This window comes from Megascapheus bottae, chromosome 10, assembly GCF_031878675.1.
Source record: "Megascapheus bottae isolate mThoBot1 chromosome 10, mThoBot2.hap1, whole genome shotgun sequence".
Classification (NCBI taxonomy): domain Eukaryota; kingdom Metazoa; phylum Chordata; class Mammalia; order Rodentia; family Geomyidae; genus Megascapheus; species Megascapheus bottae.
The window spans coordinates 50,763,936-50,784,539 of record NC_143518.1 but is presented as its reverse complement, the minus strand read 5'-3'; the positions used below and the strand labels follow the sequence as shown (position 1 = coordinate 50,784,539).

General features: G+C 39.5%; 1 protein-coding gene across 7 annotated transcripts in view; it reads right to left on the bottom strand.

The window, feature by feature from the left end:
- The window catches only part of LOC150058425 (acyl-CoA:lysophosphatidylglycerol acyltransferase 1), a 72,566-nt gene that overhangs the window by 38,791 nt on the left and 13,171 nt on the right, over positions 1-20,604 (bottom strand). For all 7 annotated transcript variants that reach the window (XR_016536883.1, XM_090341239.1, XM_090341241.1 and 4 more), the window contains exon 3: positions 3,006-3,124. Coding sequence is in view for 6 of the 7 variants with exons in the window: in XM_090341239.1 (XP_090197365.1) it covers positions 3,006-3,124 (119 nt within the window). In the remaining variant the exon portion in view is untranslated. The remainder of the gene's footprint in view (positions 1-3,005; positions 3,125-20,604) is intronic.

Sequence of the window (20,604 nt, the reverse complement as noted above, 5' to 3'; positions counted from 1 at the left end):
TATCAACATGGAAGCAATTAGCTTCATATGTTTAATCTTTCATTTATTGTAGATTTATCTCTTCAAAATGAAGAGTCACTTAAATTGAGTTAGTAAAGCTATATTCTGAAATTTCCTATAATTTATTTTAGGTAAAATGTTGTAAATCAATAAACTTTAAACTAATTTGTTAATGTATACATACTTATTTTACTTTTTTCTCTCCTCAGAAAATATTCAGGTAATAAAATGAAAGCTTTAAGGTGGGAGACATTAGAAACAGCAGTACATATTCAGTTCACATTTAACATGGAAAACATGTTTAATACACCAGTGCAAAAATAAATGCAAGATAAGCCATGTATAACTTCATTTGAAATGTGCCATGGTTTATCAAGAAAGAAGAAAAAAAAAGGCATTTAGTGTGTGCAATAAGATATGCAAAACATCCAGCAATGCCCAGGACAGCTCTGAGCAACAGTGTGGTTGTACTAACACGTGTGTCCACTAGAAATCATGAGTGGGTGTCCCTGAAGTCTCTGGAATTCAAAATACTGTAGAATACTTTAAGACTATTCACAATTTAGCAATAACCTTCCTTCTGTAAACGGATATAAATTATGTTATGGAGAAATGAATGAATGCAAATGAGCATTCCCACATACAAATATAACCTAATATATATCCATGCTTACTAAGCAGGAAGTAGAGATTATTTTAACGCTTTTGCTCTTATATTTCTCAATTTCCATTTCCTGAAATAAGAAAAATCCTAGGTTTAAAATTACTTAGTAATTTCAGAGCATTATCAAAACCGATTGGTAATGCCAGGTGCTGGTGGCTCATATCTGTAATCCTAGTTATTCAGGACGCTAAAATCTGAGGATTACAAACAAAAGCCAGCCTAGGTACAAAAGTCTGAGAATCTCTTATCTCAAGTTAACTAACAATAACAACAACAAAGCTGGAAGTGGAGGTGTGGCTCAAGTGATAGAACACTAGCTGTGAGCAAAAAGATCACAATAGTGCCTTGGCCCTGAGTTCAAGCCCAGACTGGCACAAAAATAAATTAATTAATTAATTTAAAAAAATCAGTATTAACTAACCTTAAAATAAAAACAAAATTACTTAGGACAGGAAAATGAACCACAAATTAATTAGAAACTTTTTATGTAATCAAACCAACCAACCTTCCCCTTGTCAACATGACGTATGAATTTCAGCTTATCTAACATTCTGGTTAGTACAGTTATTATCTGGAGACAGAATACAATTAGGTATATTATGCTGCTCATTTTAGTCATTCTTTGAGACTCAAAAACCACTTAAGAACACTGGATGATCTCAGAGTAATCACTGTTTTTTTTGTTTGTTTGTTTTTTGTCAGTTATGAGGCTTAAAGTCAGGGGTGTTGTCCCTGAGCTGTTCAGCTCAGGGCTATGGCTCTATCACTTGAGCCACAGTACCACTTCTGGTTTTCTGGTGGTGAATCTCATGGATCATGCCCAGACTGATCCTCAGATCTCAGCTCCATGAGTATGGTTCCTTTGGGTCTGGCTTACTTCACTTAATATGATTTTTTCCAAGCCTTTCCATTTCCTTACAAAAGGGGTGATGTCATTCTTTCTGACAGCAGCATAGAATTCCATTGTGTATAAATACCACATCTTGTTGATCCACTCATCAACTAGGGGCTTCTGGGTTGGTTCCATATCTTTGCTATGGTAAATAATGCTGCAATGAACACCGTTGTGCTAGCTCCACGTTTTCTGTATTCACCACATAACAGTGAGCTCACTCTCAGCTAAAGTCCTTTCATTTTACAACTAAGAATTGCTCATGACACTGTTGCTACACCTCTCATTGAACTGCTGTCTCCTTGAGGAAAGGACAGTGCCTCTATACTTCTTATAGTCATTGGCTATAAACATTAAGCACTTAACTAACATGTAGTGTTTTGTTTACTTACAATTAGGCCAAATACTAACTCAACTGATTTTAAACACTATTCATTCATTTAGTTTCTATAAACTTAACTTCTTTAACTTCTTAGGTAGTAGTTCTTTCTAATGATGAAGATCAAATTTATTTTTAAAATATACTTATAGGCCAGGAGTTTGACCTAGCACTAAGAGTGCCTAGCATGCATGAAGACCTGGGTTTGGTTCCTTGGTACCATATAGATAGAAAAAGCCAGAAATTGTGTTATGGCTTAAGTGGTACAGCTCTAGCCTTGAGAAAGTCCAAGGACAGTGCTCAGACCCTGAGTTCAAGCCCTAGGACTGGCAAAAAAAAATTAAAATATACTTATAGATATACTTTAGTTATTAATATAAGTAATGTAAAAATCAACAGTTCAAACACAAACTTGAAATAAAACTAGATAAAACTAGCCCAATGTCTCTGTCTTTGTAAATGCAACCCAAAATAACAATGAACTTAATTTCTCCTGGCCTAGATCCCATGCTAACATAATATTCTCATTGCTTTTACGCTCTTTCCTTAAGCAAATTTTAAGCAAATTTTTGGTTGCATTTCTCAAAATGATTACTTATCACTTATGCACTTAGACTGCATTAACTTTTCTTCATTTTCATTTACTATTTTTTTTTTTTTTTTTTTTTTTTTGGCCAGTCCTGGGCTTGGGATCAGGGCCTGAGCACTGTCCTTGGGTTTTCTCAAGGCTAGAGCTCTACCACTTGAGCCACAGCACCACTTCTGGCTTTTTTCTATGTATGTGGTAACAAGGCATCGAACCCAGGTCTTCGTGCATGCCAGACAAGCCCTCTACCACTAGGCCAAACTCCCAGCCCTGATTTACTATTTTTAAGTAGTTTTATTGAGATGTAATTCACACTATCCCATTTGTTTACCTTTTTAAGTTCCTCAGTCATTATTCTGAAGTTACTTCAAGTTACTTATTTTTTTTCTTACCAAGATTTTCTATAGTTCTGGGAAAACTATACATACAAAGTATAAGTCTATGTGTCAAACAATAGTGGCATGCTGCCTTCAGGATGGCTTACCAGTCCCTTGTCCTGTAGGCACATCATCAGTGTGCATACATCTCCTGTTGCCTGATGGTTCACCAACATCACTGCTTCATCTTTTGAAATTTCTTTAATATCTTCTCCCCATTCCATCACTGTAAATTAAAACATTTCAAAGTGTTAAAGTTTTTATATAATTGGAAACCCACTATTAGGAAAAAATGGCATACATTAATGAGGACACCTTCTATACCATGAACAGGTTGCCAGTGGCTCATGCCTATAATCCTAGCTACTTAGAAGGCTGAGATCTGAGGATCACAGCTAGAAGCCAGCCTAGACAGGAAGACTCTTATCTTACTAACCACAGAAAAATCTGGAAATGGAGCTATGGCTCAAGTGGTAGAGTGCTAACCTTGAGCAAAAGCAGCTCAGTTATAGTGACCAAACCCTAAGTTCAAACCTCAGGTTCAGCACATGCACACGTGCACAGGCACACATGCATACACAATCAGGATATTGACAGATCATTTTATAGAGACCCAAATATCTACTAAAATATAAAATGGTTGGGCCGGGAGTTTGGCCTAGTGGTTAAAGTGCTTGCCTAGCATGCACGAAGACCCGGGTTTGATTCCTTGGTACAACATACATACAAAAAAGCTGGAAGTGGTGCTGAGGCTCAAGTGGTAGAGCTCTAGCCTTGAGAAAGTCCAAGGACAGTGCTCAGGCCCTGAGCTCAAGTCCAGGACTGGCAAAAAATATATATATATATAAAATGGTCAATATTTTTAATGCAAAAACTCTCTTTCCTGGAACTTATTCTATAAACTACAAATAGGATTACCCAAATAGGAAAAATATAGATAGGTATGTAGGACATTTGTTACAAGTTAAATGTTTACCTGTATGAGAATAAACAACAAAATGATAATGTAAAAGAAGAGTATAAATCCATTAAAAGATATAGAGCATATCTGTATAATAACCCCCAAACTATACTATATTACTAACTGTGATATTATGAGCTATAATATATATAGCTATTGTTTAAGGTTCTTAGCTCCTAACTGCTTCCTCAAGGCAGACCATAGAAACTTGAATTTCTTTTTCTTGTGGTAGTCATAGGTCATCTAATCTTCCCTGTCTTTCTCTGATCTTTCTTGTCTGATATGATATCATTCAGAAAGAATTCAGACCCATATCTCTAAGAAGGATGTAATAAGGAAGGAATGCTGAGCAGACAGGTCTTGCGGGTATCTCCACACATGTTAGTATTTATTATTTGATATGCAATTAAGTTTCCATAAAATCCCCAAGGATGGGGTTCAAGGAGCTGATTATCTAGGGGTTCTTGGAGAGTAGCACCCCAGAGAAGGCATAGAAGCTCTATGATCCTCCCTTTGTACCTTTCCAAGTAGCTATAAAATGTGTGTTCCCACAACCCTTTGCTCAGGTTCAGTTAATCTGCCCAAGTAGCTTACGGAACCCAGGGAAGAATTTGCCAGTTTATTATAGAAGATATACCAAAGACACAGATAAACAACTTGGGGCTGGTGACTGACACCTAAAGATAGTGTATGGGGGAAGGGGAGCTCTGACGATTAATCCCCAACCTATGAAATCTGATACCATGTTCAGGTTGATGATGTCTAAACTGACTTAGATTAGAGGATGCCCAACTGGTGTCCACTGTTGAAGTGACTTCTTGATTAGTGCAAGGTGGCGGGGGCGGAGGACCTCCCCTACACATCTGGCATTACAAGTAATCAGTGTTAGTACAACATTGGTGGCTCATATTTGTTATCCTAGCTACTCAGGAGGCTGATATCTGGTGATCAAGGTTCAAACCCAGCCTTGGCAGCAAAGTCTACTAGACTCTTATCTCCAGTTAATCAGTAAAAGCTGTGCCTCAAGTGGTACAGTCTTTTTTTTTTTTTTTGCCAGTCCTGGGCTTGAGCTCAGGGCCTGAGCACTGTCCTTGGACTTTCTCAAGGCTACAGCTCTACCACTTGAGCCTCAGCACCACTTTCAACTTTTTTTTCTATGTATGTGGTACCGAGGAATCGAACCCGGGTCTTCATGCATGCTAGGCAAGCACTTTAACCACTAGGCCAAACTCCCGGCCCCGGAGTGGTACAGTCTTGAGTGGAAAAAGCCAAGTGAGAGCAGCAGGCCGCCTTGAGTTCAAGCCACAGCCAGTATACACAAAACCAGTCAGTGGTCAGTGTTGCGAGCATAGTAGGAGAAACTTGCTTTTTTTTTAACATGGTTTTGGGAATCAAACTCAAGGCCTTTCACATGCAAGGCAAACTTTATTTATTTTATTTTTTTTTGGCCCCCTTCTCTTTCTGGCCCCCGCTCACTCCGGCCCCGCTCGCTCCGGCCCCGCTCGCTCCGGCCCCGCTCGCTCTGGCCCTGCTCGCTTCCGCCCTGCTCGCTCCAGCTTGCTCTTGGCCCCGCTCGCTCCAGCTTGCTCTTGGCCCCGCTCGCTCCGGCCGGCCCTGCTCCTGGCTTGCTCTGGCCCCGCTCGCTCCGGCCCTGCCAGCTCTCGCTTGCTCCTGGCTCTGCTCGCTCCGGCCCCGCTCGCTTCGGCTTCGCTGGCTCTGGCTCGGCTCGCTCCCGCACGCTCCGGCCCTGCTCGCTCCGGCCCCGCTCGCTCCGGCCACCACTCGGTTGGGCTCTGTTCACTTCAGCTCAGCTCGCTTCTTTCGCTCTCTGTCGCCGTCGCAGTCTCGTCTCTGCCACTTCCGGCTTGGTTGTGTATGTGGGATACCGAGGAATCGAACCCGGGTCTTTGTGCATGCTAGGCAAGCACTTTAACCGCTAGGCCAAACTCCCGGGCCCATGGGCAAACTTTATTACTGAGATAAATCCCATCCTTTAGGCTTGAGTTTTGTCTTTTTTTTTTTTTTTTTTTTTTTTTGCCAGTCCTGGGCTTGAGCTCAGGGCCTGAGCACTGTCCTTGGACTTTCTCAAGGCTAGAGCTCTACCGCTTGAGCCTCAGCACCACTTCCGGCTTTTTTCTATGTATGTGGTACCGAGGAATCGAACCCGGGTCTTCGTGCATGCTAGGCAAGCACTTTAACCACTAGGCCAAATTTCCAGCCGAGTTTTGTCTTTTCACTGTATCTCTGGACCACTATTCCTATACAGACAAATCATAAGACAATCTATACACAGAGTATTCCATCTTTTTTTTTTTTTTTTTTTTTTTTTTTTTGCCAGTCCTGGGCTTGAGCTCAGGGCCTGAGCACTGTCCTTGGACTTTCTCAAGGCTAGAGCTCTACCACTTGAGCCTCAGCACCACTTCCGGCTTTTTTCCCTATGTATGTGGTACCGAGGAATCGAATCCGGGTCTTTGCTAGGCAAACATTCTACCACTAGGCCAAACTCGGGCCCCGAGTATTCCATCTTTTTAAAGAAGGAATAATATTTGTTATTCAATGCATGGAGGGAATAAATTTATCTAAAATCTATAGATAAAAGTATTGCACAAAACTATATGTATATTCTCTGACTCATTTTATATAGTAAATTTATTTTTTTTATTTTTATTTTATTTTTATTTTTTTTTGCCAGTCTTGGGCTTGGGCTCAGGGCCTGAGCACTGTCCTTGGACTTTCTCAAGGCTAGAGCTCTACCCCTTGAGCCTCAGCACCACTTCTGGCTTTTTTCTATGTATGTGGTACCGAGGAATTGAACCTGGGTATTTGTGCATGCTAGGCAAGCACTCTACCACTAGGCCAAACTCCCGGCCCGTAAAGTTATTTTTAAAAATAAAATTGGACCTCAGTTTTCAAAAGGGTTCTTCAGCTGCCTAATGTGAATCACCAGAAGTTCACTATACATTATAGTCACTTACACTTTAGCCTCATCTCACTCTGGTATCAGGAAGAGGATAAGCATGATGTGTTGACAGTGCTGGATACCCAGGGATCAGGAGGCCCAGAGTCCCTGCTTCACAGTCCTCAACATCCTCTTCCCCATCTCCCTCTTACTATCACCACTGGATCTTCTCATAACATGGTGGAGTTGCTCCTAAGAGTTGGTTTAAGAGAAGGGCCCTATTTCTATCTGTTGAAACTCAATTAAGCAAGGTGTCTATCCCCTTTAATGATCTTAGTCATCTGTGAAAAAATTTTCAGCAGAACTAAAAATGTATCAGTGTGCTAAGTGTGGTACCTACACACAAAGTGAGGTAAATACCATCATTCTGTCAGATGCTGTAATAGTTTGTGGTATCTATGAAAAATATTTAAATGAAAAAGAAAAAAATAGGGCCAGGAGTTTGGCCTAGCGGTAGAGTGCTTGCCTAGCATGCACAAAGATCCGAAAGCCAGAAGTGGTGCTGAGGCTCAAGTGGTCTAGAGCCTTGAGAAAGTCCAAGGCCAGTGCTCAGGCCCTGAGCTCAAACCCAGGATGGGAAAAAAAAAAAATTAATGAAAGCCAGGTGCTGGTGGCTCATACCTCTAATCCCAAGATCTCAGGAGACTAGGATCTGAGGATCTTGGTTCAAAGCCAGCCTGAGCAAGAAAGTCTGTGAGACTCTTAACTCCAATTAATCAGCAAAAAGCCAGGCGAAGAGCTGGGGTTCCAGTGGCAGAATTCTAGCCTCAAGTGGAATAAGCAACAGTGCCCAAGGCCTGAATTCAAGTCCCAGTAATAAACCCCCGCCCCCACCACGGCCCCAAAAAAGTAGAATACAATACAATCCTTAGGAACAGTGGTAAAACCTGGAGAGCTTAGCTTCTTGCAAACTTCAGCAGCATAGCTTTGTCAGAACCATTCCTTTGCAACTTTCCAATTCAGTTCAGTTGACAAGCTCGCTTCACTGAAGCAAATTTAAACAACCGATACATTGCTGGGGGATGTTGAAATTGGTACTTTTTTTATGACTCTATAGACATAATGTTTTATTACATAGATTAATATGTATCTATGACATATAAACCCTCAGCCTAATTTTAATTATGTTCTAAAATCTAAGAGCCAGTGATTGTATGTAGAGATTCCCTTCTTGAATACTTGTTTGTTAAACACGTCATTTAAAATATGATGTAGGGCCGGGAGTTTGGCCTAGTGGTTAAAGTGCTTGCCTAGCATGCACGAAGACCCAGGTTCGATTCCTTGGTACCACATACATAGAAAAAAGCCGGAAGTGGTGTTGAGGCTCAAGTGGTAGAGCTCTAGCCTTGAGAAAGTCCAAGGACAGTGCTCAAGCCCTGAGCTCAAGCCCAGGACTGGCAAATAAATAAATAAATAAATAAATAAATAAATAAATAAATAAAAATAATAAAATATGATGTAAAAATCAATCTGAATAAATTCTTTAAATAAAAAAGTAACAGTGGACATTGGAATATTATACAGCAACGAAAAATTATAATAATACAGGTTATTTCTTTCTATTGCTCTATCATTTTTTGCCAGTCCCTGGGCTTAAGTAGCTGAAATTGGTACTCTCTTTTTTTTTTTTTTTTTTTTGCCAGTCCTGGGCTTGAGCTCAGGGCCTGAGCACTGTCCTTGGACTTTCTCAAGGCCAGAGCTCTACCACTTGAGCCTCGGCACCAATTCCAGCTTTTTTCTACATATGCGGTACCAAGGAATCGAACCCGGGTCTTCATGCATGCTAGGCAAGCACTCTACCACTAGGCCAAACTCCCAGGCCAAATTGGTACTTTTTTTTTTTTTTTTTTTTTGCCAGTCCTGGGCTTGGGCTCAGGGCCTGAGCACTGTCCTTGGACTTTCTCAAGGCTAGAGCTTTACCACTTGAGCCTCAGCACCACTTCCGGCTTTTTTTCTATGTATGTGGTACCGAGGAATCAAACCCGGGTCTTCATGCATGCTAGGCAAGCACTTTAACCACTAGGCCAAACTCTCGGCCCCCAAATTGGTACTTTTTTAAAAGTCAATTTGTCACTACATTTCAAAAGTAGTTCACAAACCATTTTACCCAGCCATTTCCCTTCTAGGGATTCATCCTACAGATACACTCATTCATCTGCAAAATGACATGTATGTAAGACTGGCAACACTATATGCCAGAGCATTTACATCTTTATGAAAACAACAAAAACGGAGACTAGTTCAAAATCAATAAAGCAGAAAACAGAACGATGGCTGCTAAGGTCTGAGGGAGGGGATGGTGGTGTGCAGTGACTAGCTACCCTTCCTTATTTGCAGTGATCTGGTTCTAGGAGCCCCTGAACATACCCAAATCTGTGGATGCTCCAGGCCTTGTAAAGAGACATGGTAGTTACCTATATGTGTATTCTCCAGAATACTTTAAATCATCTCTAGATTACTTAGCCTGGTACCTAGTACAATGTAAACGCTAGCTAGCTAGCAAATTAATGACAAGAAAAAAGCCTGTGCAAGTTTCTTTCAGGGGCAATTTTTTTTCAAGTATGGTCAATCTGCAGTTGGTTGAGTCCATAGTGTAGAACCACACACACGGAAGGCCAACAAGTTTTAGTCTTCAGAAATTAAAACTTTAGGAGACTGGTTGCATATCAACATAAATACACTGAATACCAAAGTATTTGGGGTATGGGAGAGAAAGAAAACTGAGGTTTGAACACAAGACCTAGAGCACACTCCCAGCTCCCAACCGCCATGCTTATACATCCTATTTACATTTCCAATGTAGTTGGGATAACAGGCCTACACTATGGCTTCCAACTTTACATTGGGTGAGATGGGTTCTTGCAAATTCTTGACCTGGGTGGTCTCAAACTTCAATCCTCCCAATCTCAGCTTCACAAACAAATAGCATTATTATTCAACATTAAATTTCTAGTAGATGCAATTTTTCTTTTAGAATATATAGTTCAAGGATCACTGTTGGGAAATTAAATGACTAACAAAAAATAAAAACCATGGTAAAGAAAGAACAGTTTATATATAAAGTAGCTATGTTCCTCTCAGGATCAGTAAATATAGTAAAGCTAATATCTTAATGAATTGATAGGAATATTGTTATGTTTAAAAATAGAAGCAATGGCTACAAGCCAATTCTTACACTGTACTTGATTAGAAGAACAAAAATACAACATACTGTTCTGGGAATTCATTCTAAAAGAGAATTGGGTCAGGTCTACTATTTCCAAAGGGACTGAAGGGTAACAATAACAGCCGAAAGAAAAGTCTTTTGGTTGTAATGTAGTATGAAAATTTCTTGTTAAATTCTCTCTCTTTTTCATATACCCTCCCACATAATCAACAGTTATAGATTACAATTGATCACGACAGTTCACGTTTCAGAAAGAAAAAAATGGTAACTCATCAAAAATGTTTTAAAAAAACTATTGATTAGCTGGGCACTAGAGGCTACTCAAGGAGGCTGAGATCTGAGGGTCGCTGTTCAAAGCCAGGCTGGGCACGCTTTTAACCCACTTCTACTTTTTTTTTTTTTTTTTTTTTTTTTTGCCAGTCCTTGGGCTCTACCACTTGAGCCATAACACCACTTTCGGCTTTTTTCTATGTATATGGTACTGAGGAATCGAACCTAGGTCTTCTTGTATACTAGGCAAGCACTCTACCTCTAGGCCAAACTCCTAGCCAAGTTCCAGTTTTTGAGGTCTCAACTGGAGATAGTCTCACAAGAACTTTTTTGCCCACCCTGGGTTTGATTCCTTGGTACCATATACACAGAAAAGGCCAGAAGCTGTGCTGTGACTCAAGGAGTAGAGCACTAGCCTTGAGCACAAAGAGGCTCAGGGGGAGCACCCAGGCCTTCAATTCAAGCCTCACAATCAAAAAAAATTGTATTAATCATATAAATCATTATTAATATTATATATTTAATTTATAAACAATAAGTTATCTTTTAGCATAGTGGCTCATTCCTGTACTCTCAGCTACTTGGGAGGATCAGGAAGATCATAGTTCAAGGCTAAAGAGGACCAAACTCATTCCAGCTACATGGAAGGCCATATGTAGGCGGCTCATGGTGTGAGGCCTTTCAGACAACATGTGAGACCCCATATGAAAAATAATCTAAAAGCAAGAAGTGCTGGAGACATAGATCAAGTAATATAGCACTTGCCTAGCACACCCAAGGCCCTGAACTCAAATCCCAGAACTATCCCCCACAAGTAACAGTTAATAAAGTATTGTGCCTACCTGGTTATGTCATAAACTATTTTTACCATTCTGTCTGTGCTTTAGTCTTCTCATTTATGAAACATTACTAAAAGCATTAATGCTATTCATTGATGTTGTAAATATGAATGAAATATAACCTAGTATTATCCTAGAGGTTATATAATAGTAAAGTCACTTTTACAATTGCTATATCTGAAAAGCATATGCCTCTTGTATCATGTAAAGTTAGATATGCCAACATGGATAATACATCCATGAATGAATCTCCAAAAGCTTAACAATTATGGCTTTTCATTGTCTAGGTTATACTCAGAGTGCAATGAACTTAGGTAAGGTTAGGGGCAAATGGGGCAAGAAAGAAAATTCTTCCCCTGTCATTTGTATTCTGAAACTTCTAGCTTCAAGATGAATTAGGTCAATATAAGCCTGAGTGAAGTAAATAATGAACAGGAATCTTACTGGAAACAAAAATCCTCTCTGTCAACAAGCCTCAGCCACTTGCATGTCTATCAATGAACTTTTTAGTTTTTTACTCCTACAAACAAAATTAAAAGAAAAAAAACCTAAAAGGATGAGGAGGTAGTTGAAAGGGATCCCTTCTAAAGTATTTTTGAAGGAAGTTGAGCAATAGCAGGTGAGAGAGGGCAGCATTCCCCTTATCTGCCTCGAAGCAAAGTATAAATTCTCCATTAGAAGATGGCCTCCAGGTATGAAGAAGAGAACATTCTCACTACTGGAAGTCAGTTGTCAACAAGGAGATGACAACATGGAGATGTACAAATAAACTTAACCAAAATGACCCTTATTTTCCCCCCATATACTCTTTCATTGTCTAGTTGCTTCTTCATAATTTATTGCTGTTTGATAAAATCGTATGTAAGAGTTTAAATCTAAATATTTCTTTGTAAATTTTAGGTTTTTTCCTATGAAGTCCCTAATCCCACATAACTATATTAAAACAAAATGAAAAATATGTATGCCTTTCTAATGCCAATCTGTTGTTTGGGGCAGAATCCATACTTGAACTCGGGATCTTATGTTAATTACTTGAGCCACACTTCTAGTCCTTTTTGCTTTCAGTTGTTTTTCTGGATAGAGTCTCACATTTTTGCTTGATCATACCATGATCCTCCTATCTAAAGCTGCCTATCTGAAATAACAGGTAGATATCATGGCCCTAGACTAAGTGTGTGTGTATGTGTGTGTGTGTGTGTGTGTGTGTGTGTGATTTTGGGGGTTTGAACTCAGGGCTTGAGAGCTGTCTCTGGGTTATTTTGCTCAAAGCTTGCACTCTACCACTTGAGCCAGTTTTTCTGGTGATTAATTGGAGCTAAGTGTCTTGAGAACTTTCTTGACTAGGCTGGCTTTGAACCCCATTCTCAAATATCAGCCTTCTGAGTAGCTAGGATCACAAGCATGAGCCACTGGTACCCTGCTCCTGGACTAATACTTTTGTTTTGTTGGATGATTTCATAGGTCTATTCACAAGAGAGTGGCTTTACCTTCCTTATATCATATACTACTAGATTGCTCAAGGGGGAAAAAAAAGACTCTTCATGTGAAAGAGATCAAAGCAAACAGAAAAATGAAAAACCTGGGGGAAACAGTGATATTACATGAAAATGAAAACTTGAACCACATTAATACTCACATCATGGGACTGGAGATCTGGCTCAGTGGTACAGATCCTAGCATGATTAAAACTTTAGGTTTGGCCAGAAGTTTGGCCTAGTGGTAGAATGCTTGTCCAGCATGCACAAAGACCCAGGAAAGCTGGAGGTGGTGCTGTGGCTCAAGTGGTAGAGCACTAGCCTTGAGAAAAGTCCAAGGACAGTGCTCAGGCCCTGAGTTCAAGCCCCACGACTGGCCAAAACAAACAAACAAACAAACAAAAAACAACTTTAGGTTCCATATCACACCAAAAAAAAAAAACCCTATACTGAAGTGTAAGATGAGATAATATCTAAGAGATATGAACAATGTGCTTTTAAAATGAAAAGGAACCTGTTGGAAATATGACAGAAAACAGTAAGCCTCAATAGAAGATGGAGAGATAAGTTGGGATAACTTACAGTAGGTCAAAAGTCAAGATGAAAACAAGGAGAGAAAAGATCTAAACAAAGTCCATTCAAAGAATAGGAGTTACAGAAGAGAGAAAGGGAGAGGGAGAGAGAGAAAAAGAGAGATCCAAGGAATAACAGAAACATCTAGGTTCAATCTCTTACATACAACATGTGCTACTCTTCAAATGCATCCTCCAAAGCTCATGTATTGAAATCTCCTTCCCTAATGCAATAAAGCTGAGAAATGAGGCCTAATGAGAAGTGATTAAGCCATAAGGACTTTGCCCTCATAAATGGACTGAGGTTACTATCTTGGGAGTGTGAACAGTTTAGTGGTGTTTCTCTCTTAGGCTGAAATCAAAGCAAGGATCAGCCAGGTCACCATTTTTCCTTAACATTGTGCCAGAGATCCTAACCAGATTAATGATGTAATAAAAAGAAACTGGCTGTAAAGGGAGGTATAAAACTCAACGGAGAGTGATGCACAGTCTCCTTATGCAGGAATGGAAATCCACAAAGTTAATCTTCTTTTTAAACAATAAACAGTTTAACAAGATGAGTATCAGAAAGCTGAAGTAAGTTTGAATGGGGGAAGCTCAGGAGAAGAGGAATGGATGAATGAAAAAGAGAATGGGACAAACAAAAGCAGAATATTCAACAAAATCAATATTTAATATATGATTTAGGAAGTGGGAAATGTGAAATGAGTCTGGAGGGAAAGGGCAGTTAAGATGGGGTGAGTGATGGCAGGGGTGACTAATCAAGAAGCACTGAAACACATAAATGGGCTTGTTAAACTGTAGCTCTTTGTAGAACCACTTGAAGTTTAAAAATATATTTTTAATCTTCACAAGTTGGGCACCAGTGGCTCATGACCATAATCCTAACTACACAGGAGGCTGAGATCTGATGATCACAATTGGAAGCCAGCCTGGGCAAGAAAGTCCTTGAGTCTTGTCTCCAATAAACTACTACCTCCTCACACCACGAAGAAAAAAAAAAAGGCCAGAAATGAAGCTCTGGCTCAAGTAGAAGAGCTCTAGTCTTAAGCAAAAGAAGCTCAGGGATAGTACCCAGGCTCTGAGTTCAAGCCCCAGGATTGCACAAAAAAACAAAAACCTCTCATAGTTGACATGATCGCCTATTTAGAATATCCAGTTTATCTATAAAAAGAGATCCTTATGAGTAAAATTACAAAGCGGCAGGTTACAAGATCAATACCAAAATATCTATCACTTCTTTATTCTAGAAATGAACAACAGGACTCTGAAATCTTTTTCAAACCTCCCAAAATAAAATATGTAACCCTAAATCTAAAGCACCTAGAATCTATATATTAAAAACTATCAAACACGAAAGTAAGAAATCAAGAATCTAAATAATGTTCATGGACTAAGAATCAATATTACAAAGATATATATTCATATATTCAACTATGAAATCTGAAAGGATGTTTAATATCATTAAACATCATTAATATCATTAGCAACCAGTAATAAGCTATATTAATAGGTTTTCTCAACCCTTTAAAAAAAAAAGCTCCTCTTCATTTACCTGTAAATTGACCAGGGATTACAATGTAAATCAAAGATCATGTAATCTTATCCTGTTGGGAAAACTGGGTAATGAAATTAAGCAGCAACTACTTTAGATTCTTAAAATGACACTCTAGAAAACAATTAAAAAATGCTAAGTTCTTCTAATGATAAATAATTACAGTCAATTGCCAGAAAATAAGTACATTATGTAACTATTCCTTTTATGCTATCATGGTTATTTCCAAATAGGCAACAATAAGGCCTTGGATCTTAAAGAAATTTAGAACTAGAAAAGAATTTAAATATATTTCCACCCAAAATCTTTACAGGTATTTTCAACAAATACAAGCAACATAACTCCATGGCTGCTCCTTGCTTGATTGAGTAATTTAAAAAAAAATTCGCACAGATGGCAAGTATAATTAATTTGCACCGCCTCCTGCTCACTATCCCCAAAGCACTGGATTCTGCATTCATTCATTCAACTAGGTTTATTCTCTGCACAGAGACATTGGGTTCCATCATTGTGGGAGATATAAAAGTATACTGGAATTCTACCATGAAGTTATTAATGTACGAAAGTCAACTCTAAGAGCTTAGCAAACAGAAATAGAAGATCAAGTGGATGAGGAAAAGAGTGGGCAGAAAGAAAGACACATAATTATTTTGATTCATATATGCAATTGTGGCTGCCTTTTCACTCAACAGATGTATGCCCTGCAGTAGGCATGAGACTGGAATCATGAATCTGCTGCACCCTGTCACCTGCAGTTCTCATGTGCCCAGCATCATGCCAACATCTCATTGACTTGTGTGATTTTAGTTTTTAAAGATGTTTCCTTCCATATACAACATAAGCTAGCTTTTAAAATATGACCCCTGTTCTTAAGGAGTCCTTTATTGCTCCTTCATTGGAAGTATAAGACAAACTGGGGAGACATAAAATAACATGCACCACAGGAGGAAGGAACAGAAATTCTTTTGAGCTGAAACATGAAGGGAAGAGATACCAAAGCCATGGATACTACTCCTGGGCAGAGACCTGGAGGATAAACAGAAAATAAAGCTCATCTGTAAATTTAAGTTTGGCTTGTAGGATTACTTTTGAAAGTCATATAATAGAATATAAAAGTTTTAAGTCACCATGCCAAGTGACAACTTATTTAAAAAGAAATACAGGTTCCACACAAGGAGGACAGCTACTAGCCAGGACCAGTCTCACATTCATGCCTTGCACTGGAGTATCCTCAATTCTTTAAGAGTCTGAGTCCCATAAGGATGTCTTAAGCAATGAAGAGCTGCATACACACAAGTGGCTATATTATATAACCTGGATGTGTAATTTAAGTTCATGTAAATACATTCTATGATGTTTATAGAGGACAAAATTGTCTAATGATAAAGTTCTCAAAGTATCTCTATCACTAAGCAACCCATAATTATAAATTGATATCCAAGAATTTTTATGGAAGTTAAAGAAAGAGTAAATTAATCATGGAGGAAGGTTCCTGAGGCAAGGGAAAGGAAAGGAATCTAAACAAAGAGGGAATATTCTACAGTGCAGCCAGAAGAGTTTCCAGAGATATGGCTGAAGAGGCAGGTTTGGAAAGCGAGCTTATTAGAGACCAGAACGCTTGACATTATTTTAAAAACAGAAAACCAACAGATGAGCAAAACTGATACAATAAAGGAAGAAATGAAGGCTCTGAGTATGAGGGATAAAATTAGCTTGCCACATGGAAGTATTTTTTTGTGTGTGTGCCAGTCCTGGGCTTGAGCTCAGGGCCTGAGCACTGTCCTTGGACTTTCTCAAGGCTAGAGCTCTACCACTTGAGCCTCAGCACCACTTCTGGCTTTTTCTATGTATGTGGTACAATGGAATCGAACCTGGGTCTTCGTGCATGCTAGGCATGCACTAATCCTCTAGGCCAAACTCCTGGCCCTATGGAAGTAGTTTTTTTTTGGCCAGTCTTGTACTTGAGCTCAGGGCCTGAGCACTGTCCTTGGACTTTCTCAAGGATAGAGCTCTACCACTTGAGCCTCAGCACCACTTCCGGGTTTTTTTTTTCTATGTATGTGGTACCGAGGAATCAAACCCGGGTCTTCGTGCATGCTAGGCAAGCACTCTACCACTAAGCCAAACGCCCAGCCCAAAAGTATTTTTTTTTAATAAAAATGTGGGATAAAATTGAGGAAGCCCATAAAGTTAACAAGCAGAAAGCAGAATATGAGTGTTCGCATTAGCCAAATACCCACTAATTTCTTAAGCAAAGAAATTCACAGTTGGGGTTAATGTAGCTTCTGGTTTGAGGCTTGGCTACATTCCCTAAATTTGAAATCTAGAAAGAAAAAAGGAAGTCTTAAGGAAATGAGTGAATGAGGAACTGAACTACCTATTAGTGAAGTTTTCTTACTTGGAAAAGCATTCATTCATTGTCTCAATGTCTACAATACCTGCAAAGATACATAAGCCAGGACTAGGAATTAGTCTTATTTATAAAGCTAAGGATCAGATATGATACTCATGTAAGGTAACACTCTCAACTAAGCACCATAACTCTGACAATGATTGAGGACTTGCTAACAACTGAAACCAAAGCAAAGATTCCCCCATTTAATGTGAGTACTAACCACACAACTAAAAGTCAAATGTGCTATGTTCTTGTGGCAGATTGGGCTTCAGAGTAAAGAGCTTTGGCCGGGAGTGCTTGCCTAGCATGCACAAAGACCCGGGTTCAATTCCTCTGTACCACATACATAGAAAAAAAGCCAGAAATGGTGCTGAGGCTCAAGTGGTAGAGCTCTAGCCTTGAGAAAGTCCAAGGACAGAGCTCAGGCCTTGAGCTCAAGCCCAGGACTGGCAAAAAACAAAAATAAAACAACAGAGCAAAGAGCTTCATTCAGACCAGGTAGGTCTGTTGTAGGCTCTTTCAAGCTCACTGAGCAAGTTACCTAACCATTACTCATATAGTGAACTTGAAGTGAACTCTTCTCAAGACCGTTTGCTTATTTATTTTTAATTTTTAAATTATCTTTACATCATTGTACAAAGTGGTTTCAATTCATCAGTTTATGAATACAATGCATCTTAATCCACTGTCATGCATTCTTTCTCCTCCATCTCTCCCAATCCCACCTATTCCAAGTTACCTCGTTCTATTTTCACATATGTACATTGAATATTACAAGTGATTCAGAGCTATCAATAAGAAGCATGAAATTTTCTCTTAGGAATACATTCAACTGGAGTGTAGTCAGTTTGTTCATCAGATTGACTGCAAATGTTCAGCTGTAAAACTTTTAGCTGGAGGGGACTTACAAAACAGGAAGTGAACAGGATATAACCCAAGGGCTAATCTCTGAAGTGAAGTAGAAGAATCATAACCTTTGTCCAAGCAATTTTTGCTTAAAGAGACTGGTACAGCAAAGGTAAAATGGTGAAGAACATGAAGCAGAATGCAAAATGTTGAGTATTTTTAGTGCAATGATGAATAATCTTTCAAGTATGAGCATTCTTTACAAGGCCAAGAAATAAGGCAGACCTCTACACAGTAGTTCTACCACTGAGTGAAAATAACATAAAAGCAACTGTAACAAAATCAACTACCTGTTCACAATGCTTTTAGAAGATTTCCTAGCAAAAAGTTATATATATTAGGAAAATATTTGCACAAATAAGAACTTATTACCCACAGATAGTTCTTAATATGTATATGCATATTTCTGGTCTTGGGGAATAACTAAGCACTGAGGAAAATCCCAGCCTGGTAGTTAGAAACCACAGTTACTGAAGAGATACCATAGAGGTTAAGAAAGAAGACGGTGGCAACTGGAACAGTGGAAAGGGGTTATTACTGTGGGGTTAAGAAAGGCAAATTCAAACTTTAAAAGAAATGGAACAAGAAACTTTAAGGCAAGGAAAAAAGCAAATAAGAAAATTCAGGCCAAGCACCAATGGCTCACACATGTAATCTTAACTACCCAGGAGGCTAAGATTTGAACATGCTAGTTTGATGCTAGTAGGCCAAAAAAGTCTAGGAGACTTTTATCTACAACTAGCTATAGCAAAAAAAGCCAGAAGTAGAGCTATGGCTCAAGTAATAAAACTCTGGCCTTGAGTGAAAAAGGTCAAGAACAGCACCCAGACACTGAATTCAAGCCCAGTCAATACTAGCACAAAAAGAAGGGGGTTAAGAAAAGGGCAAAAGGAGAGGGGAGACAGGGAAGGGGAGAGGGGATGCCGAAGAACTACAGGAAAGCAGTTTTACTACTAAACTGTTTGGAAATAGACAAGTTGTGGGTTTTGGTCTGTTTCGTTTTGTTTTTTTTGCCAATCCTGGGGCTTAGACTCAGGGCCTGAGCACTGTCCTTGGGCTTATGGCTTTTTGTGTATGTGGTACTGAGGAATCAAATCCAATATTCATGCATGCTAGGCAAGCACTCTATGACTGGGCCACACTCCCTGCCCCTAGAATAGTTTATGGAGGCTTTGAACCTCTCTGCTTGTCTCTACCACCAGAGCCAATACTTAAGTACTTTCCATGTATTGAATGCTGATAGACATTTTCTTGTTCAATCCCAACAAGCCTAGTTTTCTAAATATATTAGCTGTGTAAGTAAATGATGCCTGTTCCAGCAGGTTACAGATTTTTCCCTCTTTAAAAATCACTGTTTTGGAAGCATAACCTAGTGTGAAAGTGCTAGCCTAGCATGCATGAAGCCCTGGGTTTGATTCCTCTGTACACATAGACAGAAAAGTCCAGAAGTGGCACTGTGGCTCAAGTGGCAAAGCACTAGCCTTGAGCAAAATGTGTCCAAAGACAGAACCCAGAGCCAGGCACTGGTGGCTCATACCTGTAATACTAACTACTCTGGAGATTGAGATCTGAGGATCATAGTTCAAAACCAGTTGGGGCACAAAAAGTCTGTGAGACTCCTATCTCCACCAGAAAACCAGAAGTGGCACTGTGGCTCAAGTGGTAGAGCCCTAGCCTTGAGCTGAAGAGCTCAGGGACAACACCTAGGCACAGAATTCAAGTCCCACAACCGAGACACACACACACACACACACACACACACACACACACACACACACACACGGCTCTGAATTCAAGACCCAGGACTGGCAAAAAAGAAAGAGGAAAGAAAATTCTGAGGCTGGGAGTTTAGCCTAGTAGTAGAGTGCTTGCCTAGCATGCATGAAGACTCAGGTTGATTCCTCCGTACATACATAGAAAAAACTGGAAGTGGTGCTGTGGCTCAAGTGGTAGAACTCTAGCATTGAGAAAAACCCAAGAATAGTGCTGAGGGCCTGAGTTCAAGCCCCAGGACCAGGCAAAATAATAATAATAATAATAATAATAATAATAATAATAATAATAATATAAATTTTGGGCTGGGCCTGGGCCTTGAACTCTGGGCCTAGGCACTATCCCTAAATTCCTTTTTGCTCAATTAGGACTATATGAGCTATAGCACCATGTCTGACTTTTTCTGTGCTTAATTGGATATAAAGGGCTCACAGACTTTCCTGCTTGAACTGGCTTTGAACCCTCATCCTCAAATCACAGCCTCCTGAATAGCTAGGATTACAGGTATGAGCCACTGGCATCAGGCAAAAATAAAAAATTTTAAAGGGCCTTCCCCTAGCCCTGTATCCTTCTGCAACTCCCACCCTCTACTCCTTCAAGCCAAACATCTTGTCTCCATTTTCTCTTCCATTCATCCCTAATCTCCAACCTACGTCAATCTACTTTCTAGTTCTGCCACCTCAATGAGGCTGCTCTTGCCAAAAGTATTAAAAGATATATTAGCTCTTATCTTATAAACCCAAAGCTCTCAAGAGTATTCTGCAACCCCGCCCTGCTGCCCTGCACACGTCTTGAAAGGCTGTTGATTTCTTGCTGCACTCTAACAGCAAGAATT